The sequence below is a fragment of the Biomphalaria glabrata genome, chromosome 9 (genome assembly GCF_947242115.1).
Source record: "Biomphalaria glabrata chromosome 9, xgBioGlab47.1, whole genome shotgun sequence".
Lineage (NCBI taxonomy): Eukaryota > Metazoa > Mollusca > Gastropoda > Planorbidae > Biomphalaria > Biomphalaria glabrata.
The window spans coordinates 26,987,238-27,014,803 of NC_074719.1; the positions used below are offsets into that span (position 1 = coordinate 26,987,238).

The 27,566-nt window shown below is 36.4% G+C and overlaps 1 protein-coding gene across 1 annotated transcript in view; it reads left to right on the forward strand.

The window, feature by feature from the left end:
- The window catches only part of LOC129928439 (prolyl 4-hydroxylase subunit alpha-1-like), a 35,670-nt gene extending 12,585 nt beyond the window's left edge, over positions 1-23,085 (forward strand). Inside the window, exons 3-9 of the mRNA XM_056042900.1 lie at positions 5,141-5,208; positions 7,155-7,266; positions 7,541-7,594; positions 7,802-7,837; positions 9,323-9,391; positions 15,413-15,509; positions 22,901-23,085. Of these exons, the coding sequence (XP_055898875.1) occupies positions 5,141-5,208; positions 7,155-7,266; positions 7,541-7,594; positions 7,802-7,837; positions 9,323-9,391; positions 15,413-15,509; positions 22,901-23,016 (552 nt within the window). The 3' untranslated portion in view covers positions 23,017-23,085. The remainder of the gene's footprint in view (positions 1-5,140; positions 5,209-7,154; positions 7,267-7,540; positions 7,595-7,801; positions 7,838-9,322; positions 9,392-15,412; positions 15,510-22,900) is intronic.
- Positions 23,086-27,566: the final 4,481 nt, after the last annotated feature.

Here is a 27,566-nt window from a genome sequence, read left to right on the forward strand (position 1 = left end):
GGCTGTAGACATGATGGAACGAATGAGACAAAAAGGGGTCACAAAGTAACAGGAGGCTGTAGACATGATAGAACGAATGAGACAGTCAGGGGTCACAAAATAACAGGAGGATGTAGACATGATAGAACGAATGAGACAGTCAGAGGTCACAAGGTAACAGGAGGCTGTAGACATGATGGATTGAATGAGACAGTAAGGGGTCACAAAGTAACAGGAGGCTGTAGACATGATGGAACGAATGAGACAGTAAGGGGTCACAAAGTAACAGGAGGCTGTAGACATGATAGAACGAATGAGACAGTAAGGGGTCACAAAGTAACAGAAGGCTGTAGACATGATAGAACAAATGAGACAGTCAGGGGTCACAAAGTAACAGGAGGCTGTAGACATGATAGAACGAATGAGACAGTCAGGGGTCACAAAGTAACAGGAGGCTGTATACATGATGGAACGAATGAGACAGTAAGGAGTCACAAAGTAACAGGAGGCTGTAGACATGATGGAACGAATGAGACAGTAAGGGGTCACAAAGTAACAGGAGGCTGTAGACATTATAGAACGAATGAGACAGTCAGGGGTCACAAAGTAACAGGAGGCTGTATACATGATGGAACGAATGAGACAGTAAGGAGTCACAAAGTAACAGGAGGCTGTAGACTTGATGGAACGAATGAGACAGTAAGGGGTCACAAAGTAACAGGAGGCTGTAGACATGATGGAACGAATGAGACAGTAAGGGGTCACAAAGTAACAGGAGGCTGTAGACATGATAGAACGAAAGAGACAGTAAGGGGTCACAAAGTAACAGGAGGCTGTAGACATGATAGAACGAATGAGACAGTCAGGGATCACAAAGTAACAGGAGGCTGTAGATATGATAGAACGAATGAGACAGTAAGGGGTCACAAAGTAACAGGAGGCTGTAGACATGATGGAACGAATGAGACAGTAAGGGGTCACAAAGTAACAGGAGGCTGTAGACATTATAGAACGAATGAGACAGTCAGGGGTCACAAAGTAACAGGAGGCTGTAGACATGATAGAACGATTGAGACAGTCAGGGGTCACAAAGTAAAGGGAGGCTGTAGACATGATAGAACGAATGAGACAATAAGGGGTCAAAAAGTAACAGGAGGCTGTAGACATGATGGAACGAATGAGACATTCAGGGGTCACAAAGTAACAGGAGGCTGTAGACATGATGGAACGAATGAGACAGTAAGGGGTCACAAAGTAACAGAAGGCTGTAGACATGATAGAACGAATGAGACAGTAAGGGGTCACAAAGTAACAGAAGGCTGTAGACATGATAGAACGAATGAGACAGTAAGGGGTCACAAAGTAACAGGAGGCTGTAGACATGATAGAACGAATGAGACAGTCAGGGGTCACAAAGTAACAGGAGGCTGTAGACATGATAGAACGAATGAGACAGTAAGGGGTCACAAAGTAACAGGAGGCTGTAGACATGATAGAACGAATGAGACAGTCAGGGGTCACAAAGTAACAGGAAGCTGTAGACATGATAGAACGAATGAGACAGTAAGGGGTCACAAAGTAACAGGAGGCTGTAGACATGATAGAACGAATGAGACAGTAAGGGGTCACAAAGTAACAGGAGGCTGTAGACATGATAGAACGAATGAGACATTAAGGTGTCATAGGGCCCTCAAATAGTCCTTGGTGTTCGCCAAATATCCTTGTGAAGAAAAAGGATGGATCCACAGAGCACTTAATGAAGTCACGCATAAAGATAGCTATCCACTCCCAAGAAAAGACGATACCTTGGATAGGCTTGCTGGATCACAGATTTTTTCTACTTTTGATCTAAAGAGTGGATACTGGCAGGTGGGAATGCATCCTGAGGATAAAGAGAAAACGGCTTTCTCTGCTGGCAACGGTCTTTGGCAGTTCACTGTGATGCCTTTTGGTCTCTTTAACGCTCCCGCCACTTTTGAAAGAGCGTATTTTACAGGGACTTAATTAGAACACATGTCTTGTATACCTGGATGACATTATAGTCGCTGATTTTTTAGGAGCATCTGGCCAACCTATTGAAGTTTTTGGACGGGTATGAAAATCAACCCAAAGAATTGCTCGTTGTTGAGGAAGAGCGTCAAATATCTTGGTCACATTGTGTCAGGGGACAGCATCAGCACTGATCCCGATATAACTGAGGCAGTAAAACGATGTGTTTACTTATTACATGAAGTTCCTAATATGTCTTCCATCTTAAACACTAGTTTATTATTTGTATAATACAAATATTCTACAATATATATGATATATATATATATATATATATATATATATATATATATATATATATATATATACATATATATATATATATATATTTATATATATAAGTTAAAGCTTTATATAGCGATTCTTTCTTGCTAATAGCATGCTTAGAGCTCTATGGTCCAATCTCATTAGTGAACCAGTTGAAGGTATCTGAGAGATGGTTTTCCGTGCTGCCCTGAGGCCCTAGTCGAACCTCGAGCACCCTTCATAAGTAGCTAGGCCAAGCCAAGTTCAAGTTCGACCACGCTTGGCATGATATATTGATATATTAATTTTGTGCAGAATTGCATGGAAAATGTGTACGGTTTTTAAAGAAAAGAGGCCAATCATCTCTCCAAATGTTTTCAAAAATTTAAATTGATTTAATTAATTTTTTGTTATTTTTTTTTTAAACCACTTGATTTTGCTTTGGCTTTGTCCTGTTTTTTAAAAACACAACACGAACCAGATTTGGACACGTAAATTGTACTCCTTCTACACGTTAATTGTACTCCTTCTACACGTTAATTGTACTCCTTCTACACGTTAATTGTACTCCTTCTACATGTTAATTGTACTCCTTCTACACGTTAATTGTACTCCTTCTACACGTTAATTGTACTCCTTCTACATGTTAATTGTACTCCTTCTACACGTTAATTGTACTCCTTCTACATGTTAATTGTACTCCTTCTACACGTTAATTGTACTCCTTCTACATGTTAATTGTACTACTTCTACACGTTAATTGTACTCCTTCTACATGTTAATTGTACTCCTTCTACATGTTAATTGTACTCCTTCTACATGTTAATTGTACTCCTTCTACATGTTAATTGTACTCCTTCTACATGTTAATTGTACTCCTTCTACATGTTAATTGTACTCCTTCTACATGTTAATTGTACTCCTTCTACATGTTAATTGTACTCCTTCTACATGTTAATTGTACTCCTTCTACATGTTAATTGTACTCCTTCTACACGTTAATTGTACTCCTTCTACATGTTAATTGTACTCCTTCTACACGTTAATTGTACTCCTTCTACATGTTAATTGTACTTCTTCTACACGTTAATTGTACTCCTTCTACATGTTAATTGTACTCCTTCTACACGTTAATTGTACTCCTTCTACATGTTAATTGTACTCCTTCTACATGTTAATTGTACTCCTTCTACATGTTAATTGTACTCCTTCTACACGTTAATTGTACTCCTTCTACATGTTAATTGTACTCCTTCTACACGTTAATTGTACTTCTTCTACATGTTAATTGTACTCCTTCTACACGTTAATTGTACTCCTTCTACATGTTAATTGTACTCCTTCTACACGTTAATTGTACTCCTTCTACATGTTAATTGTACTCCTTCTACACGTTAATTGTACTCCTTCTACATGTTAATTGTACTCCTTCTACATGTTAATTGTACTCCTTCTACATGTTAATTGTACTCCTTCTACACGTTAATTGTACTCCTTCTACACGTTAATTGTACTCCTTCTACACGTTAATTGTACTCCTTCTACATGTTAATTGTACTCCTTCTACATGTTAATTGTACTCCTTCTACATGTTAATTATACTCCTTCTACACGTTAATTGTACTCCTTCTACATGTTAATTGTACTCCTTCTACACGTTAATTGTACTCCTTCTACACGTTAATTGTACTCCTTCTACATGTTAATTGTACTCCTTCTACATGTTAATTGTACTCCTTCTACACGTTAATTGTACTCCTTCTACATGTTAATTGTACTCCTTCTACACGTTAATTGTACTCCTTCTACATGTTAATTGTACTCCTTCTACATGTTAATTGTACTCCTTCTACATGTTAATTGTACTCCTTCTACATGTTAATTGTACTCCTTCTACACGTTAATTGTACTCCTTCTACATGTTAATTGTACTCCTTCTACACGTTAATTGTACTCCTTCTACATGTTAATTGTACTCCTTCTACATGTTAATTGTACTCCTTCTACATGTTAATTGTACTCCTTCTACACGTTAATTGTACTCCTTCTACACGTTAATTGTACTCCTTCTACACGTTAATTGTACTCCTTCTACACGTTAATTGTACTCCTTCTACACGTTAATTGTACTCCTTCTACACGTTAATTGTACTCCTTCTACACGTTAATTGTACTCCTTCTACATGTTAATTGTACTCCTTCTACATGTTAATTGTACTCCTTCTACATGTTAATTGTACTCCTTCTACATGTTAATTGTACTCCTTCTACACGTTAATTGTACTCCTTCTACACGTTAATTGTACTCCTTCTACACGTTAATTGTACTCCTTCTACACGTTAATTGTACTCCTTCTACATGTTAATTGTACTCCTTCTACATGTTAATTGTACTCCTTCTACACGTTAATTGTACTCCTTCTACATGTTAATTGTACTCCTTCTACACGTTAATTGTACTCCTTCTACACGTTAATTGTACTACTTCTACACGTTAATTGTACTCCTTCTACATGTTAATTGTACTCCTTCTACATGTTAATTGTACTCCTTCTACACGTTAATTGTACTCCTTCTACATGTTAATTGTACTCCTTCTACACGTTAATTGTACTCCTTCTACATGTTAATTGTACTCCTTCTACATGTTAATTGTACTCCTTCTACATGTTAATTGTACTTCTTCTACACGTTAATTGTACTCCTTCTACATGTTAATTGTACTCCTTCTACATGTTAATTGTACTCCTTCTACACGTTAATTGTACTCCTTCTACATGTTAATTGTACTCCTTCTACACGTTAATTGTACTCCTTCTACACGTTAATTGTACTCCTTCTACATGTTGTCTCCTATTATTTCCAGATGAGAAGAGGTCAAGTCATTGGCTCAGATAAAAGATCTATAATAACGAAACAAAGAACTGGAAACGTGTAAGAACTTGATGTTTGTGTTTGTAAATCCGTGTTTGGTAACATATGTAAGACGTACAAACACGTACCCACGCAGACATAGTCTGCAATGATGAAGATCAGGTTGTACCATAAACATATTCACAACCAGAATGGCTGCGTCGATCATTAAGCGATGTAGATCAAAAGGCATGTTTTATCATTTACTTGCACTTTTATAGACGGTTGTTGCTAGTGCTCTTTTTTAGACAGTTGTTGCTAGTGCTCTTTTATAGACGGTTGATGCTAGTGCTGTTTTATAGACGGTTGATGCTAGTGCTCTTTTATAGATGGTTGTTTCTAGTGCTCTTTTATAGATGGCTGTTGCTAGTGCTCTTTTATAGACGGTTGTTGCTAGTGCTCTTTTATAGACGGTTGTTGCTAGTGCTCTTTTTTAGACAGTTGTTGCTAGTGCTCTTTTATAGACGGTTGTTGCTAGTGCTCTTTTATAGACGGTTGGTGCTAGTTCTCTTTTATAGACGGTTGTTGCTAGTGCTCTTTTTTAGACAGTTGTTGCTAGTGCTCTTTTATAGACGGTTGTTGCTAGTGCTCTTTTATAGACGGTTGTTTCAAGAATGAACTATTCCTTAAGGCAGTGGCGTCACTAGGGTCGCTGTCATCCGATGCGGTTAAAATAGGGTGCCACCCCCCATATCAGCTTTCCCCAAACATTTTCTTAAAATAAATTATATTAATTCCTTTTTTTTTAAATCATAATACAATGAGCTCATTCCATACATTAAATGACTGCTACAGAGCTGTAACATGATTATTAAATCTAAAATTTCATTGATTATGACATTTTTGTTATTACAAATATTAGTCCTACAATATACGATTATTGAAATAAACACCAGATTACCAACGTCTGAACATGCTTTCTCTGTTTGCCTTTCAAGACTTTGAGACACAACAAAAACGTTTTTACAATACACCAGAGACTCTCAATATTTTATAACGCCAAATTCACTAACAAAAAAAAAAACAACAACAAACTTTTGCCATCAACTAGCAATCTGGGTGCGGTCTGTGAGCGTCAGACTGTTTTCTGAGCTTTAGAAACTGAGTTTCCTTGGGTTAACCACTATATCTCCAAGTCAGAAGATTGCTTGTCAAATAAACTTACATAAAGAAGTGTGGGAGGAGATGATAATGAAATGAGAGAGACATTAAAGGCAGCAGAGCAGTGTTTCTCAAAACGTTATCAAATTCGTTCTCAACAAATTATTGAGATTGAGTCTAGGAAAAATGAGTAAAAGTTTGTCACAGTGGGGTCTGGGATGTAACGAAAACAGAACATACATGTGCATACATGTAATAAAACAATTTTTTCTTTGTATATATATTTTTTACAATTTGTTCTGAGATTCCAAAAGTAATCCTTCTGTATACAATGTAGGATTCCTTACAAGTTTTATGTCACAAGGGGTTATTTTAAACAGGTGTGACACATGCCCAATACGCATGTAAAAAAAAAACAACACCTCTTTAATAAAGAAGGAAGCAAAACTGACAAATATTATAATGCGAGGAACATTCGAGGAAAATCAAGTGCACGAGGTCTGTAATAAGTGGTATCGTAGTAAAATCATTTTCTTGTTGTCTTGGGCGTTTTGTAACCAACACAATAACGAGATAGAAAAAGTGAAGTAATTGTTCAGACGTTCGGACACCAGAAATGGAATCATGTTTGGAGATGTTCCCAGATAGTAAATACTCAGAAATTTATTCTGCAAGAATGTGTGGGCCTCATCAAATACAGATTTTTTAAAAAGTCATTTAACAATGTATCTCATTAATTCTAACAATGTATTCCACTAGTTCTAACAATGTATCACATTAGTTCTAACAATGTATCCTATTAGTTCCATTCCATAGAAATATTTAGAACAGCTTTCAGCTCATGTTCATTAAAAAATGTTTTTTAGAGGATGGGTCAAAAATGAAGATTCAGAAGTCGCAGATAAATTATCTCAAAAAATTGCCCATGTGACTGGTTTGAATACATCGGAAAATGATCAATCTGCAGAACCATTTCAAGTAAAATGTTGTTTTTAGAGTTACCACAAATTTCTTTTTTTTTAGCATTTTTTTCTACCATTATTCATTTAATTCTTTAACCATTTTTTTTAATTAATAAATTATATTAAACAGAAAGCAATAAAATGTGTACTGATGAAATTTGTTTCAGAAATTACTTTTCCAGTGACTCAATGTTTTATTATTGTTTGACTTGCCTTTCTTACGCTACTATTTAGATGAGAATTCAACATGAAAGCAAACAGACTAATCTAAAAATCTACTATTTCTCCAGGTGGTCAACTATGGTTTAGCAGGACATTATTTTCTTCACACTGATGCAGAAGAGGTATAAAACTTTTTCTAGTGTCTTTAACACACGCATATATACATATACATACATATATATATATATATATAACACAAACGCACACATATCTTTATCTTTATAAAGAAAGAAAAAGAAAGAGCGAGGTAGGTAGAGATCAGCAGAAAAGAAAATCCTAAACTAAAACCTGAAATAATGTAATATGAGATTTGCTACTTTATTTTTCAGGACCAATTGGAAAGAATAATGACGTTTCTTATTTATGTAAGTTTCTTTTAGATACAGTTCATTTGTGAGGTCTTTGTTTATTTGATACATTTAAATGAAAAGCTAATTATTGTGTTTCGCTTAAAATTCCTTTTTTTTAAAGATTCCTTTTGTACACTTTATAAGCAACAGGAATTCAGCTGTAGAGAAAAGAAAGAGAAGAGATGTGTAGAAATGTGGTGGCAAAATCAAAGAACCGAAAGAAAGAAAGAGAAGAGATGTGTAGAAATGTGGTGGCGATAGAAATTCGAAAATGAGAAGATGGAGATGAAGATTTTAAAAAATTCCAAATCCACAATTTCTGTGATGCCAAAGTGGTTAGAAAATTGCATAAAAAGTTATAATACAAAATAATACACATTAATCTTGTCATTTGATTTTTTTAAAGTTAAAAAATTAAGTAGCTTAAACGCTCTCTCTCTCTCTCTCTCTCTCTCTCTCTATTTCTCTCTTTATTCTCTATTTTTTAAATATTTATTTCTGTCTTTTTATTCTCTCTCTCTCTCTCTCTTTCTTTGTCTTGCACTTTGCAATGTTCACCCCCCTCTATCTCCCACGGGTTTCTCTTCATGTTTCTACATTTATTTTGTGTGTTGTCTTCAACTGTGATGGTAGAATACAGTGAGTGAAGTACAACTAGTTTAGCACGACTGGGTTTTTTTTTTTGTTTAGTTTAGCTGGGTGGCAAGTGGGGCGTCCCTAGACTCGCTCTTTCTGGAGGGCACGCTATCATGAGGCCTTGATATAACACTCAACCAGTGCCCAGCTAAGGTCGCACCTGTAATATAGATTTATAAAGAAATTGTTGATATGGATGCAGAATAAATTGTATTAAAAAAAATAACAGCCGTCTGAAGCTGACATCACTCTAACATGCAGCCCGATAAACGCTAAGGATGTAAAAGATTTATAACAAACGGATATTCACATTTGACTAGAGTAATACCATTTTTAAAATCACTAAATGTAGAAACAATTGCGGTTAGAAAACTAAAAAGTCAAGTAGCAATGAGATATAAAACCCTGAACCTAACTTACAACTACGAACAACACAACCAAGGCGCATTGCGTGCGCTATAGAAGAAAGTCGTCCAAGTGTTCCTTCGTCTCTAATGCGATCAATTAAAGCATGGAACGAGTGACCTGAATCAACCTGGCCGACTTGGCAGAGTCCTTTATTGATAGGCATGCCTTGATTATCACATAGATACGCGTAGGACGTAATCATCTCTTATTGTAAAGTGACGTCTACATTTTATAAGATAAGAAGAAGATGAGAGTGAAATGGAGCTTGTTACATTCAAAGGAAAACAAACAAAAAAAAAACACTTGCTCTGTTCATTTCAATGTGACATTGTTGTATTGCGCCAAACAACAACAACAGCTACTTTACTACAGAATATCTTGTTAGATTTGAGATTTTGAAATATTGTATTTATTTATATTTAAATATATTTTAATTGAATGTTTAACTTTCACCAGCTGAGTGATGTAGAAATGGGCGGAGCTACAGTCTTTCCAAAAGTCGGAATCTCAGTAACTCCTCAAAAAGTAAGTTCCACCTTCACTGTACGTACATCTACTTGACTGTCTTAGATGTTGATCCTCCCGCCCCGTTAGGCCCATTGAGCTGTCTCCGTGGAGATTTGTTCACTCGCCAAGTCTGAGGCCTGTGAAGGTGTTCACTTATCTGAGGTCATCCATTGAAGGTGTGGCGGCAAGCTACTTTCCTTGTATCAGCCTCCATGTCATTGCAACCTCTGTAATAATTCATTCTGTCGGAGGACATGTCCCACAAACTTGATGTCATTAATTATACTTTTTTTTTTCTTCAACACTTTTCTATTTATATGCATTCCACCGCATATATTATATATTCAACAACATTAAAACATTGAATAAATTTAATAATTTAATGCTTCTTAGCCTCATAGTGGCGCCCGCATGGAAACGGTCACTAGGGGAGACGACGAAGCCATTAGGTAAGAAAAAAGAGCCCCGTTAGGGTGCGTGAGCACCGAGTACATTGCATTAGCTGTTTAGGAACAAAGTCCCAACTATTCACACGCACACCTCAAGGGGCCATTTTAGAGCAGATACCCGCACGGCTTATGTAGTACAAAGAAAGATTAGGAAGGAGTTTTCCAGGTGTACCCAGCCTTCGGCCTCGCGTCTTACGAAACTAGCAATCAGTAATAGGATATAACACCGTACCTTTACTTACCAGATAAAGTAGCTTTTCAGACATACCGGTTGTCCTAGATTTCAAAGAGTCTTTGACTCAGCTCTTTGGAAAATTGCAAAGAACAAGTAGTCTCTAATCGCTTGAGCCTTCTTATCTACTGAGCACTACATTATGGATGAATCAAACAGGCTATAAAAAAGAGGTCGGTTAAAAGCTTGTTCAACTAAACTTTTTCAAACCATAATTTAATTATTATTGTAAGACTAATATGTTGACATTAAAAATATATATATAATTATGTCAAATATTTATTGATTACGATACTGTGGATATATATTGTGTGTAGGTTACAGCAAATATAAGAATTAGATGCATTCGCTTGTTAAGGTTGTAGACAATATAGTGCATTGTGAGCCTATCAATCTCCCATTTCTAAACCTTTTAGTTAGCAGTTACATTATACTTTCATTATTGAGCCTGCTACTGTAAGTAACAAAAAAGTGCAAAGAAAAAAAAAAGATGAAAATAGAAAATGTTAATGCTACACTACTTTTACGTAGAGATATGTGTATTTACGTGACTAAGAAGCCCATCTGACTGATAGCCTGCATAAAGAGAAAGTATGATCATAGTTTGTCTTCATGAAGAGAGAATGCCTTACAGATCTGTTCTCCTGACGTCCACAAGTTCTTCAACAGAAGAGCACGGCCTATTAACAGTTGGTGGAACGGGCCGATGTCTACGCGTTTTCTTACATTCAGAAGTGACCCATACATTCGCTGGTCAACTAAAGCGCACTGTTTATCCTAGTAACAAAATAGTAAAAATAATAATAATAATAAATCACTAATTAATATTACATATGATAAAGAAAGCAGCAAAGGTCAACAATATAATTCGACTATTATGCGAGGAACATTGAAGAGACATGTAGGTCCGTGGCGTGATCGTACTAACATTATCTTGGCAGCTTTTTCTGCTTTTTTTTTTTCTGGTCGTCATTTTGGATGTTCATGAAAGAAATTCGAGAGGTATCGATCGGAGACGTATGGAAGAATTTACTTCTTGAAAAAAAAGTTTTATGTCTTTTTATTGTGTCGCATATAGAACGTAAACGAGATAATTCAAACAAATATTTAAACAACAAGCTAATTACCGTCATTTATTTCTAGTGTAAACATTGCTGATAGGGGATAAATGACTAATTGTATAACTACTCATGTTAACCCATTACTAACTAATACACACACAAAAAAAAACACTTAACTTAGTAGTATACGTATGTATTTTTAAGCATCGTACAAATGCAGAATAATCGCCATCGGTATTAATTTTTACAAAGCTTATATCAACTCACTCTGTGTGTCCGTTTGTCTGTCTGTCTGTGTGTCTGGCCAAAAGTTTATACACGTTATTTCTCCGACACCCAATCTCGGATTAACTTGAAACACAAGAATCTATTAAATAAAACAATTAGTTAATAAGCTATCGGTAATAAATTACTTTGTTTGGTATCTCAAACAAGGGAAAAAATAGTACTTGCCTGAAGTGTTGGTATAAGCTGAATAAGCCAATTTATATTAGGCTGCCGTCTAAGGCTTAGCGAACACAATCATGAAATAAAAAGCAATAGATAACTCTAGAATATTCCAAGCTCATAGACTCTTTGCTAGTAGAGTGGTTACCGCGTTGGCCTGAGTAGCCTGAAAACGCTTTTGCCCACAAAATCGAATTCAGGTTGTTTTCTTTTTTTTTATTAAACACATTTGCTACTTTCATAAATGCTTTTAAAAAATTGTTAGCATAGATCTATTACAAATTTAATTACATGACTGATAAAAACTAATTGATACAAGTATCTATACTATAAAGTAGAAAGTAAGGCGTGTGTATGTATGTATGTATGTATGTATGTATGTATGTATGTATGTATGTATGTATGTATGTATGTATGTATGTATGTATGTATGTATGTATGTATGTATGTATGTATGTTACGAATATAAATCAAAACCGTGTGACCAATAAAACGTGACATAAATTTTCCTTGGGTACTAACTGGAACTGTGACATATGTATAGTAGCCCCAAAACAAACTTAAGACCATCAAAAGAAAATTGCTCAACTCTATAAAAGTATTTCTATTTTTATGGATCTAGGCCATGTTTGTTTATCACGTTTACATGAGAGAAGATCGAAAGGATCTAGATTTAGATCTAATTTTTAACACTACACTTTGCACAGATAGTGCTCTACTTTGACACATGAAAATTACAAAATATAGTCTATTGTTTTCATTATTTCATTATGTAATAAAATTAAGCTTCAAGTTTGTCTTTCAATAGCATTTTTACATAAATTCGTTCCTTATATCTGCGAATTTAGACGTCCTGACGTACATTATAATCCCGTTTATCAATCGAGGCCGACATCTATTATCTAAGTTTTAGACTCTAACTCTAATTCCAGATCTAATTCAAAGAGGAAAGATCTACTTTATACTTTAACACATAAACATACAAAATAAAGTCCATTCATTTCATATTTTAATGAAATTAACCCTCAAATTTTGTGTTTTCAAAGCATTTTTCATACATTCATTCGCTATAGCTTCCATATTGACATACATTTTAATAGTCCCATTCATATGTCGTGCACACCGCTATGTAAACAAAATATGACTGGATAGGCTGCATATAAATAAATAGCTTCTTGAGCCGTTGAATTCAGTGTTACAATGATAGGTCTACATCTATTACAATAGTATCTAGACTTTAGATCTAGATCTAAATATAAGTAGACCTACAAGCTGATGTTTTTAAACAAGGTTACAAAGACACAGCTGGGCCCCCGAAGTGGTCCACATAGAGTCTTCACCAGGATTCGATCACGTGACTTCCGGTTCCAAGTGCTTTACCCCTCAGCCGCAGCTTCTCCATATATTTATTTAGCGTACACTTATATTTTTGTTAAAATAATAATTAGTAACCTTATCCATACATGTAATAAAGAGAAATTTAAAAAAAGATTTATTCTTCCAACAGAATTAGATAAATTCTTGACCCACTTTAAGCTACAATAGAGTACAACAAGACATTTCCCTCACAAAAAAATAATTAATTTCTCCATTGTCATTTGTCATACAAACTAGACATAGACCTAGCTAGATCTAGACCTAGTGCTTAATATATGCTTTGTTTTTGTAATAAATATTTTTAAATATCTTCTTGTTTAAATTTTTAAATCGAGATCTAATACCACTGTTATTGAACTTAGGTCCGTCTCTTGAAAACATTTCACAAACTATTTTCATTAGTTTTAATTTCTATTTTTTACAGCCCCCGAAAGTGGAAAAGACGTTATTAGTGTTATGTGGAATGTCTGTCCGTCCGCCCCATTTAAATCTCGTAAACTAGAAAAGATAGTGAAAATCCGACATCATAATATTTTAGACCATTCAAAGTTCTGATGCAACGGCTACTTTTTTCTTTTCTGAAAGCAAAAAAAAAAATCTAATTTTTTAAATCACTTATGCAAGCAGTTTTTTTCATGAAAATAACCACTTTCATTACTATTCACTATTAATAGTAACAAACACCGGAGGCTCTTTAGAAGGAGAGATGGCCATTTACCATATTTTTAACACAAATGGTTTTAGATTTTTTGTCAAAATTTTTTTTTTACATTTATATTTCTAAATTAAGTAAGTTCTGTCATACTAACTACTACATTTACACAAAAATGTTTACTTTTTTTAAAAGAAAAAAATCTATTTAGTATGCATATAAGTTGGACGTAATTTAAAATAACAATTAATATTTCACATTAACGCGTGAACTGCAGCGCTTCGCCTCGAAAGATATACAATGAACGAAAGTAACAAAAATATGTTTTTCTTGAGGATTTGAATAGGAGATTGAACCTTTACAAAACAATTACATCAATTAGATATTCATTATAAGAGATCAGTAATGATTAGTTAGGCCAGGTTCACATCTAACTTCAAATTCACTTTCACCTATCCTTTGGTCTGCTGGACCACTGGGGCTTCACGCAAGATCTGTCAACTTTCTTTCTCCATTATTCTCTGTCATTTGTCTTTGATAGAATTACATTCTGATGTTCTTTCTGAAAATTTTGAAGCCTGCCCTTTTACCTGCCTAGCTGAACCACTTCGGGTGCTGATTTTGAGTTTGTGTTTCCACACAAACTGTCTTTGTAACATTGTTTTCTATAGTATTTAGTTTGTATATGTCTATTAGATCTACCGATAATAAGAATTTAAAAGAGAAAATACCATTTAATTATTTTAAGCATCGTTTTTTTTAGTTTTAGTTGATTTTGTAAAATAGCCTACTGAGTTTATTATTAAGCTCCGCGTTAACATATTGTTATAAACCTGGTGGTGGCACAAATGGGGGTAGTGGTGTGTGTGTAATCATCCGACGCAAATCGCCCCAGGCCAGCGCTAGACGAGCGGTCAACCGTGACGAGTTACGACTGTCAGCCGAGACGAGTGTCAACACGGCGGTTCGGGAAGGATCGACGGCGGTCCGGGAAGGATCGACGTCGTGAACAGAGCTCAGGAGCGTCACGAGAGTTGTAGTCATCTGACCACCTAGAAACGTCGAGCGGCGTTCTGTCCGGTTCGAGAAGGCCAGTAGGGACCCTATATAACAGCGGAGGTGTCGCAGTCAAGACGGTTCACGGCAGGGGTTCAGAGCCCGGTTCACTACAGTCCGGTCGACTACAGCACAGTTCAGCGGTGTGGTTCTGTACGGAGCATTACGACGGTTCAGTGCGGAGTACTGTCAAGTACAGTTGAGACGGCTGGCGTCTTGATCTTGGTCTGTAATCGAGTCCGACACAACGAGCCTAGTGTGTAAAGTCAGTCCTGTACTGTTGAACCCAGTGCAAGCCCGGAACAAGACGGAGAGGTCAGTGCAAGAGTTGGTACGGCGGTACGGTGTTATCGGAGAGATATTTGTACAGTGTACGTGTTGCCAATTGTACAGTATTGGCTGTTATTTATTCAACTATTAAAGTGTTACGTTACTTTGGAGCTCTGAGTTGTCAAGTCCTTTAAGTTGGTGGTGTATGGTGCAGTTTGCAGAGAGCCTGGATAGTAAGATTCGTAACAATATATCAAATATAAAGGTTTAACTAAGTAAAAAGCACAGATAAACACAGATAAACATAGATAATTTACGTTAGAAAATCTCTGTTTGGCTTAGCTTGGTACAAGAGCTGGTTTGAATTTAAAATCGATTTTCTAAATTATTGGATCTAATCAACTTTTCTCAAATTAATTTTAAAATCTATCGAAAACAAAATTTAATGACTCCTACACGAACTAAATTATTTGATGTTTGATCTGATATCCTTAGAACATGGCTTTGATGTGGTATAACTTTAACACTGCACACAAAGAGGACGAAATGACTCTAAATGCTGGATGTTCAGTTCTAATTGGGCAAAAGTGGAGTAAGTCAACAATTCATCATATTATACATACCATGTACATGAAACATTCAGCACTACTTACGTTGGAAACAGCTAGCGCCTTATTATGCCCAATGAATCTATTCCCCTGAATTATTTCCATCAGCTCTAAAACTAGTTCAGCAATACAAAATCTGATATCATTCTATTTTGTTATACACTAAATTTAGGTTATTCTCTACTTCTAGTCTTCTGAATGAAACTCGCTTAACAATGAAAGTTTAAAAATGGAAGCCATTAAAAAATACTTCACTTTTAAAAACTTACATATATTTAAAGGAGACTATAAGAAAAAAAATGTATACATACAGTTTTCAAAAGACAAGTCTTATTATCTATAATATAAAGCATAAAGTAAGGCGTATGTATGTCTGTCTGTGTTGATGGACTGTAATATGGTGGGAAGAGTTGTGCCCATACACTTGGGACACTACTCGGGTAGCCACGATGGCTGATTAAAATTGTTTGTTTATGATCTGAAATTATTCTTATTTTAAGTTTATATTCAATGATCTTTCTTAACATGGTGGCAGCGGTGTACACATCTAATAAAGGTAAACGATAACCTAGAGAAACTTAAATATAAGAAAACAGTAGCTAAAGTTGCAACTGATATATCTCAGTACTACAACCGCTATTGTAAACAGGCAATATGGCGGCAAATAGGAAAAGATTCAGATAAGACAGAAGATATACATGTAGCAACACTAATGACCATAATTGGAACTGAGGCAGCAGACGTGTTTGATTCATTTGGAAAAGGGCAAGAGACAAAAATAAATGAAGTTTTGAATAGTTCTACGTTGGGAGAACCAACGAAACATATGAGAGATATGTCTTCAATACGAGAAGACAAGAAGAGGACGAGAACATTGACTCGTACATAACTGCCCTGAAGAAACTGGCAAGCAGCTGCAATTTTGATAAACTAGAAGAGAGTCTGATTAGGGACCGAATTATCTTAGGGGTTAGGAGTGAACACTTGAAGATGAAACTGTTGCAAGACTATAAACTAACAATACAGAAATGAGTTTGAGTTTTGAGTTTTTGGCACATCGGCACAATTTAGGCCATGTCGTGCCCATACTCCATCAAGGATTACTCTCCTTTACAAGTCCATACAGTTAAATCATTAAAAACAAGTTCAATTCACAGTTAATGCATAGATGTGTGTAGGATATATGAAAGATCACAAAGACAAATGAAGGATAGCAGAGAAGGAAGAAACGAACTTTTGGACAAACGCAGTTTTGTGGCGGGAATAGCGGCAAGAATAAAAGAAATAGCTAGTGCATGCCAACCTTGTCAGAAAAGTAAACCTGCTAACCAGAAAGATAGCTTAATACAGCATAATGAGGGTTCAAATCCCTGGGATAAAGTTGGAATAGATTTGTTTCAAATATTCGACTAACAATACCTAGCCATAGTTGACTACTATTCAAATTTGATTGAAGTGGAACATTTGCACACGACAACAAGTCAAGTTGTTATAAGAAAACTAAACAAAAATGTTTGCCAGATATGGTGCCCACAAAGTTTGTTTCAGTGATTGATTTTGGACCTCAGTTTTCATCTGCTGAATTCACTATATTTATGGAAGCATGGGGTATCCATCATTTAAAATCCTCACCAGGACATCATCAAAGTCTATGTTGTTAGAGGTGTCAGGTCTTATGTGTCTTCTGTTTCTTTGGTACTGAAACCATTGTCACCTTCTATAATGTAATCACGTTCATTCACTTGCTTACATACTCTGCCTTGTCTCCAGGTTGAATCGCTGGGTGATTGGTAGAAAACTTTCTGTCCAACGTTTAGAAGCTTCATGTCACGAGCTGTTTTGTCATAGTGTCTTCTCACACTTTGCTGTGGCTTCTCATTGTGAAATTCTTACAGGATGCTCTTTGTTTCATATATTTGCGTGAATAACTGAGAAATGATTTTGCATTATTTCTAAACTTTGAAAACTAAAGATCATTACTTTTCTAAGACAAAAAAGATTGATTGGGGCGACTTCCCTTAGAGCCTGAAAAAAGAGTTTACGTACATAAAAATCTATATCTTATCTTATCTTATGTAATACAATCACTACTTCAAAAAAGAAGATGATTACGCCCTACGGTCATGCATTTAGTCATGCATATTAACCAATATTTTTATATATGTATAGGTCTGTGAATCGATCAATCGCGGATAAAAAATTATTTCCGGTTTCCAGTCTAGATATATATTATGGTCCAGACGTTCTTTATATTCCATTTATTTAACAAATCGGGTAAACCAGTTTTAATTGTACTTTATATTTTATTCATCTCGCTCTCTTTTCGTGTTTAATAGATAGGGATGTATCGGCTTAACGGGTAAACCCATTTTCACAAAACTACTTTTATTTTCGTGGTGAAAGAGAAAAACTTGAAAGGAACATTATCTTAGTTTGACATAGATATAAATCCAATCCAATGGATTAGGAATACACAAACTAATGTCCGCAGGCCGCGCGTGAAAGTGTATATAAATATAGGCAAGGCTTTTGTTTCTGAAGATTCAGTATATGAGTGCAGTGTTTGACAAGAGTACACAAGTCTAGTCTGTATTTATTCAGTCTATGAGTGTAGTGTTTGACATGAGTACACAAGTCTAGTCTGTATTTATTCAGTCTACGAGTGCAGTGTTTGACATGAGTACACAAGTCTAGTCTGTATTTATTCAGTCAATGAGTGTAGTGTTTGACATGAGTACACAAGACTAGTCTGTATTTATTCAGTCTACGAGTGCAGTGTTTGACATGAGTACACAAGTCTAGTCTGTATTTATTTAGTCTATGAGTGTAGTGTTTGACATGAGTACGCAAGTCTAGTCTGTATTTATTCAGTATACTAGTGCAGTGTTTGACATGAGTACACAAGTCTAGTCTGTATTTATTTAGTCTATGAGTGCAGTGTTTGACAAGAGTACGCAAGTCTTGTCTGTATTTAAATGTCTACGAGTGCAGTGTTTGACAAGAGTACACAAGTCTAGTCTGTATTTATTCAGTCTACGAGTGCAGTGTTTGACATGAGTACCTAAGTCTAGTCTGTATTTATTCAGTCTACGAGTGCAGTGTTTGACATGAGTACACAAGTCTAGTCTGTATTTATTCAGTCTACTAGTGCAGTGTTTGACAAGAGTACACAAGTCAAGTCTGTATTTATTCAGTCTACTAGTGTAGTGTTTGACATGAGTACACAAGTCTAGTCTGTATTTATTCAGTCTACTAGTGTAGTGTTTGACATGAGTACACAAGTCTAGTCTGTATTTATTCAGTCTACGAGTGCAGTGTTTGACATGAGTACCTAAGTCTAGTCTGTATTTATTCAGTCTACGAGTGCAGTGTTTGACATGAGTACACAAGTCTAGTCTGTATTTATTCAGTCTACTAGTGCAGTGTTTGACAAGAGTACACAAGTCAAGTCTGTATTTATTCAGTCTACTAGTGTAGTGTTTGACATGAGTACACAAGTCTAGTCTGTATTTATTCAGTCTACTAGTGTAGTGTTTGACATGAGTACACAAGTCTAGTCTGTATTTATTCAGTCTACTAGTGTAGTGTTTGACATGAGTACACAAGTCTAGTCTGTATTTATTCAGTCTACTAGTGTAGTGTTTGACATGAGTACACAAGTCTAGTCTGTATTTATTCAGTCTACGAGTGCAGTGTTTGACATGAGTACACAAGTCTAGTCTGTATTTATTCAGTCTACTAGTGTAGTGTTTGACATGAGTACACAAGTCTAGTCTGTATTTATTCAGTATAGGAGTGCAGTGTTTGACATGAGTACACAAGTCTAGTCTGTATTTATTCAGTCTACGAGTGTAGTGTTTGACATGAGTACGCAAGTCTAGTCTGTATTTATTCAGTCTATGAGTGCAGTGTTTGACATGAGTACCCAAGTCTAGTCTGTATTTATTCAGTATACTAGTGTAGTGTTTGACATGAGTACCCAAGTCTAGTCTGTATTTATTCAGTCTACTAGTGTAGTGTTTGACATGAGTACACAAGTCTAGTCTGTATTTATTCAGTATACTAGTGTAGTGTTTGACATGAGTACCCAAGTCTAGTCTGTATTTATTCAGTATACTAGTGTAGTGTTTGACATGAGTACACAAGTCTAGTCTGTATTTATTCAGTATACTAGTGTAGTGTTTGACATGAGTACGCAAGTCTAGTCTGTATTTATTCAGTCTACGAGTGTAGTGTTTGACATGAGTACCCAAGTCTAGTCTGTATTTATTCAGTATACTAGTGTAGTGTTTGACATGAGTACGCAAGTCTAGTCTGTATTTATTCAGTATACTAGTGTAGTGTTTGACATGAGTACGCAAGTCTAGTCTGTATTTATTCAGTCTACGAGTGTAGTGTTTGACATGAGTACCCAAGTCTAGTCTGTATTTATTCAGTATACGAGTGTAGTGTTTGACATGAGTACACAAGTCTAGTCTGTATTTATTCAGTCTAAGAGTGTAGTGTTTGACATGAGTACACAAGTCTAGTCTGTATTTATTCAGTCTACTAGTGCAGTGTTTGACATGAGTACACAAGTCTAGTCTGTATTTATTCAGTCTACGAGTGCAGTGTTTGACATGAGTACACAAGTCTAGTCTGTATTTATTCAGTATACTAGTGCAGTGTTTGACATGAGTACACAAGTCTAGTCTGTATTTATTCAGTATACTAGTGCAGTGTTTGACATGAGTACACAAGTCTAGTCTGTATTTATTCAGTCTCTGAGTGTAGTGTTTGACATGAGTACACAAGTCTAGTCTGTATTTATTCAGTATACTAGTGCAGTGTTTGACATGAGTACACAAGTCTAGTCTGTATTTATTCAGTCTATGAGTGTAGTGTTTGACATGAGTACACAAGTCTAGTCTGTATTTATTCAGTATACTAGTGTAGTGTTTGACATGAGTACACAAGTCTAGTCTGTATTTATTCAGTATACTAGTGCAGTGTTTGACATGAGTACACAAGTCTAGTCTGTATTTATTCAGTCTATGAGTGTAGTGTTTGACATGAGTACACAAGTCTAGTCTGTATTTATTCAGTATACTAGTGCAGTGTTTGACATGAGTACACAAGTCTAGTCTGTATTTATTCAGTCTACGAGTGTAGTGTTTGACATGAGTACCCAAGTCTAGTCTGTATTTATTCAGTCTACGAGTGTAGTGTTTGACAAGTGTACACAAGTCTAGTCTGTATTTATTCAGTCTACTAGTGTAGTGTTTGACATGAGTACACAAGTCTAGTCTGTATTTATTCAGTCTACTAGTGTAGTGTTTGACATGAGTACACAAGTCTAGTCTGTATTTATTCAGTCTATGAGTGTAGTGTTTGACAAGAGTACACAAGTCTAGTCTGTATTTATTCAGTCTACTAGTGTAGTGTTTGACATGAGTACACAAGTCTAGTCTGTATTTATTCAGTCTATGAGTGTAGTGTTTGACAAGAGTACACAAGTCTAGTCTGTATTTATTGTCTTCACTAGAGTCTTGACATTCCCTTTGCATTCTTTGATGTCGTTGTTTTTTTCTGTCTGCCAATTCTTTCTTTTCCTTGGTTCTGTTCCCTACAGGGAGGTCTTTGGAAGCTCTGATGACGTTGTGATATGGCCATATAGATTACGTTTACCTTATTTAACAGTGGTCAGCTGGCGAACGAGGGGCCCAATGTCCATTGTGATCACATTTCAAATTTCCTCATTTGTGGTGCATTCTATTCCATTGTTAGGATCCTCCTCTCTAGTTCTGCAGTTAACAGCTAATGGTTATTTTGTTTGTAGAGAAATACACATTGCATATAGCATAGTATATCTTTTGAAAACAAAATTTTATCATTTTGTTATTTAATAGTGGCACACAGCACTGGGCATAAATAAATAATAAAAATACTAAAAATAATCTTTATTATCCATTAAGAATTTTTTTTTAGATATGTGCACTAATATTAATGTTAATACAATATGAGAGCCAACAATTTATACTAAAGCACACAAACTATACGTTCATGCCACAGTTTCTCTTTTATTATTGCTTGGTGTTATTTACAATAGCAAGTGATATTGTGTTCAATACTTAAGAGAGTCCTGACAAATGTCCTTAACATAAGAGAAGGATTTATTCCAAGGCCCTTAACATAAGAAAATGATTCCTTCCAAAGGTTAAGTATAATTAAGTCATACAAACACACGGTCATATTCCCCCCCCCCCCTTCAACTAGTTAGTAAACATGAGAAAGAAAATTAAGCGAACTTCAATCTGGCTATATTTAGATTGGCGAGCACCAGGATCTTGCAAAGTACGTGCAATGGGTTTGAGTAATCGCAGGCGATCGTAGGCCTACTTCAAATTAATATATTCTATAGATTAATGTTCTTCTTCTTCTAGCCAGCTTTATTGCTGCTGAGCTGTGAGCTCTTTTGCAGACTGTGCCAAGGAAAAAAAGTGTGCTGTTCTCTTTAGTTGTTCAACACTACCATACAGGGTGTTGGTTATGTTAGGCTGTAGTGGAAGTAGGGTCTGCATAAGGTGGACTAGGAAGGGTGAATTGTGGTTATTAGCTTATAGTTCAGAGCTTCTTATCTTCGTAATGACAATGTTGAAATCTGTCTGGCGTATGTCTATGTATTTCTTATTATTTTTTAAAATTTAAATTATAAAGCACAATATATACATCATTTTAAAATATTACATGTTCTACTGTCTTTTTAAAATACTGCTATTCAAGTCACAACTTCATGGAGGGAGTGTGGAGGTTGGAACCTGGACACACATCTCAAAAACGACTCAAACGATTTTCCTAAGAATAAGCAGTTAATGTATATCGCTGAGTAAAGAATTACTAGCTTGTTGGCCACACAAGGAAAACCGTTTGACCTTTATAATTTTTTTAAAGTAAAAAAAAAATTAAATTAGGCTATAAAAAAATGGCGTAGTCAGCCGTAATGGATAACAGAGTTGCTTATTAAATTTAATGTTGCTTTCACTTTATTGATAGATTATCTAAGCTTTGCTTATATTTTTACGTATATCTAATCTCGATTCTATTTCTAGAAGTAGATCTAGATCTAGACTAGATCTTAAGAGTTCAAAATCAAAAGTTTCGATAGATCTAGATCTAGTTCTATATAATGAGAGTACCAAAGATGAAATATAAATGTACACAATTGTAGCTTTAGCTCAGAGGCTAACGTCGTTGGACATCGTGCTGATGAAGCTGAAGCAAGAGCAAAGTTTTTATTATTTTGCATATTGTTTACATTTTATTATATTTTAAGTTTTTTAATCGAAGTACTGCCTTTAAAAAAGGTATTTTTAAATGTTTGTCTTGTTTATTTCAGTTCTCACCAAGTGGATATCATCTAAAAATAATTTATTTAGAAGACGTTGTGGTCTCAAGCCAAATCTTACACAACTAGACATTGAAGACGATATGAATAGGAAATATGGGACATAACTTATTAGTGCTAAGGTTATACATACACACTAAGGATTTGTTAAAATAAACATGTCACGAAATATCTTTTTTTTTGTGTGTTGGCTTTAAGTCTCTTTTGATTTAGTAACTATACATCATTGTGAAAACACCAGAAGAAATCAATGAATACTATGTAGGATTCTAACTGTCGATATTGTCTGGGTCTTGAGGAAGGTTAAAAAACAAACAGAATTTATGTTTGTAGAACTGAAGGTGCCCAAGTTATTATAGTGAAAACTTTAAGTTGTTGAACGACACTCATTGGAGTGTATCAAATGTATCTATTGTTTGGAGCTTCAACACAGCAATGGCAGGTTTCTGAAACCACAGGTACACCTTCTGCCAGTCAGACCTGTTTCCGATACACGCTAGGAATACAGGATCGAAAGAGTGAAAGCTATTCAAACAGCACTAGTGTACGATTCACGCTACGGAGATTACACTAAATGAATTTCATTTATGTGTTGTTTGGATATAGATACAAGAATGTTATTAATAAATTGTGAAATAATATTGCTTTGGTTTTTATTTTTATATTTCATTTGGTGGCCACCAAATTCCCTTTACTTAGGGCCTCCAATTACCTAAGACCGGCCTGATGAAAGAACTAGCCAACTACAATTTCAACTTCCGATCACTTTATTTACTTTAAATTCTAATGGTTTGTCGCTGTACAGAAGTAGCGTAAAAGGCAACTTCACTAAACTTCTCTGCACTTCTCTGTACCTACTACTCAACTGTACCGAGCCATATTCCGTTCTACTCAACTGTACTGAGCCATATTCTGCTCTACTCAACTGTACAGAGCCATATTCTGCTCTACTCAACTATACCGAGCCATATTCTGCTCTACTCAACTGTAAGGAGCCATATTCTGTTCTACTCAACTGTACCGAGCCATATTCTGTTCTACTCAACTGTACCGAGCCATATTCTGCTCTTTGCAACTGTACCGAGCCATATTCTGCTCTACTCAACTGTACCGAGCCATATTCTGCTCTACTCAACTGTACCGAGCCATATTCCGTTCTACTCAACTGTACCGAGCCATATTCCGCTCTTCGCAACTGTACCGAGCCATATTCTGCTCTACTCAACTGTACCGAGCCATATTCCGCTCTTCGCAACTGTACCGAGCCATATTCTGCTCTACTCAACTGTACCGAGCCATATTCCGCTCTTTGCAACTGTACCGAGCCATATTCTGCTCTACTCAACTGTACCGAGCCATATTCTGCTCTACTCAACTGTACCGAGCCATATTCTGCTCTACTCAACTGTACCGAGCCATATTCTGCTCTACTCAACTGTACCGAGCCATATTCTGCTCTACTCAACTGTACAGAGCCATATTCTGCTCTACTCAACTGTACCGAGCCATATTCTGCTCTACTCAACTGTACCGAGCCATATTCTGCTCTACTCAACTGTACCGAGCCATATTCTGCTCTACTCAACTGTACCGAGCCTTATTCTGCTCTACTCAACTGTACCGAGCCATATTCTGCTCTACTCAACTGTACCGAGCCATATTCTGCTCTACTCAACTGTACCGAGCCATATTCTGCTCTACTCAACTGTACCGAGCCATATTCTGCTCTACTCAACTGTTCCGGGTCTTACTAAACATTATCGACTCCCAACTGTACCAAGCCCTAAACATCTCACTTTAACAGTATCGACTGTATTCTAGTTAACTGTATTACACTATAAGACTAAGACTAAGACTGCTTTATTGATCCTTACGGAAATTTGTTGTGATTAAAAGGACTCGTTTCTCATATAAAGACAACACAAATGAAAAATACACATAAATACAACAGACAACATAAAGAGTTCATTCAGCGACTACAAACAGGTATCTTGGTGCATTTCATGTTCCCTGATCAATGAGTGGCGGTGATAGAGTCTGACCGAGTGAGGTACGAACGAGTTTTTGTACCGCTCCGTTCTTGTTTTGATTGACAGCAGTCGCCCACTTCGCGACGACATGGCGTAGTTCTGATGGAGTGGGTGGCCGTTGTCTTCCAAGATTTTTTCGATTTTTCTTAGGCACGTTTGTTCAAAAAGTTCCTTTAAATGTGGTAATGTTGTGAGTGTAATTTTTGATGCTTTTTTAATGATGTTTTCAAGACGTTGCAATTGTTTAGATGAGGCGTTGCCTTGCCAACAACTTATTTCGTATGTTAGCAGATTTTGTACAGTCGCGCCGTAAAATGTCTCAAGGATCTTCTTGTTTAATTTAAAACTGTTGAGTTTGTATAGAAAAAAAGAGTCGCTGGGCTGTTTTCTTAGTCAGAGTTCCAAGGTGGTCTTCCCATGAAAGCTTGTTGTTGATGATAACGCCTAGATATTTATATGCCTTTACTTGTTCTATAGATGTAGTGTTTATTTGCAGTTCACGTATAGTTTGTTTTTTCTTTCTAAAATCTATTATAAGTTCTTTAGTTTTTGTTACATTCAGTTCTAGAAAGTTGTCGGTGCACCAGTTTGTAAACTCTTCTATCGAGCTTCGATACTGAGTTTCGTCTCCTGAAATAAGACCGACTATGGCAGTATCATCAGCGAATTTAATGAGTTTAACTGAGTCATAGATGCTTCTTATGTCATTAGTGTAAAGAGTGTATAGTACAGGAGGAAGTACACAACCTTGTGGAGCACCCGTACATAGTACTCGAGTTGACGATTTGGTGTTGTTGACTTTAACATACTGGGGCCGTTGGGTTAAAAAGTTTAGAACCCATGCTTGCAAGTAAGGGCTTACATTTAAGTTACTCAGTTTGTTTATCATTAGATGTGGCTGTATGGTATTGAAAGCCGAGGAGAAATCTACGAAGAGGACTCGTGCATATGTTTTGGGTATATCGAGATGCTTATAAAGCTATACTGTACCTCTATTCAAGTTAAAACTTCATGGATGAACCAGGGCGCTGAGAAAAGAATTACTAGCTCGTTAGCCGCACCGGTATCATTTTTGATGTAAATATGAGATAATATTAAATTTGGCTACAAATTTGAGTAAAAAAAAAACATGTCGTTGTCAGTGTGACAAGTCAAAAGCTTGCTGTCAGAGTCACTCGTACTTATCACAGCATTAATCATTATTTACTATTATTTACTTATTTTATTTTAGTCATTTCCCGTCCTATCTTCAATATCTCCACCCGCCCCACCCTTCCTCTCCAGGCTAGACTTAGTCGACCACCTTGAGACAACTAGACCAAGGCTTTCATTTATCTCCCTTGACCGGGGTAAAGATAAAAACACATTTTCTTTAATCGTACCGGCCGGATGTCTGACGGGCGAAGATGACACCACCTTGTGTGGAATGCAAGTCACTCTTCTCCCCCCCCCTCTTCTCCCACGTCTCTCTTTGATCTGGGAGATTACTCTATTCAAAACGCCTCTCAACGCTCCAAGGTGCGACTCCCATCTCAAGTCTAATTCACCCACGTGTAAGATAATTCTTAGCCTAGGACATTTCCTGTTTCCGTCCGCATTTTCCAGGCCTATATAAAGTAGATCCAAATCAAATCAGACCCTCTTATTTCTCTATCGCTGTCAATCGAGTCTGGACTACTTCATTTATTCTTACTCCTAAAGGAATACCGGGTGCCTCCCTCAGGTGTCTGCTTATTTGCTGTTTAGTGTCTACTCGACACTACTCAACTGTTTGCTATCGAGAATCACCTATTGCCTATGTGCTTAGTGCTATTCAGCACTGCACTTGCCTATTTATCGGATCACTTGCCCACTTGCTATTGAGTGTCCTCTACTGACTACGTGGATCTGCTCAACTCTACTACTTGGCGCTATCGGCCTTGCCCGCCTATTCGACAGCCCACCTGTCAACTTATTAGGTGCGATGTCCCTATAGACTCAGATCTGTGCGAGACGTCGTAGTTACGCCAAACCATCTGCAACTCACTGGACTTATCTTGTTCCCTACGCTGCCCACGACAGATCAGCTCTGCCCGTAGTACCACCTGTGCCCACGGTAGCCGGCCACTCGCCTTACTGTGCCCACTACAGATATCAGAACTTTGGATTGAGACTCCACAAGAACTGAATCACCGGCGTCCCTCTACCCGTTAGAGCGCCACCTCCAGCTGCAGAACCTCAAGCCAGGACACAGCCAGCTGCGACATCAACAGGACAACCAGCTAAGTTCAGAAGACAAAGTGACATATTCTCTTATTAAGTGCCAGAGTGATGATCAAACATAGTGTTCACTAGAGATAGATGCAAACCCTCCCCCTTTTTTATTCTTATATGTAAATATTTATGTAAATAAATATTCTTCATTTTTAACTTTTGTATCTCTCTTTCATTGCTTGTCTCGTTGCGCGCCTGCTCCCGATATATATGCTGACGGGTTGTTGTGTGATAGCTTTAAAAATAATCATCCCCTAGACATTAAACGCGCCAAACACACATCACCTCCCCCAACCTGTCACAGTCAGCCGTAGTGTACCGATAACTGATTATATCAAATTTAAAGTTGCTTAAAGTTTATTTAAAAATTATCT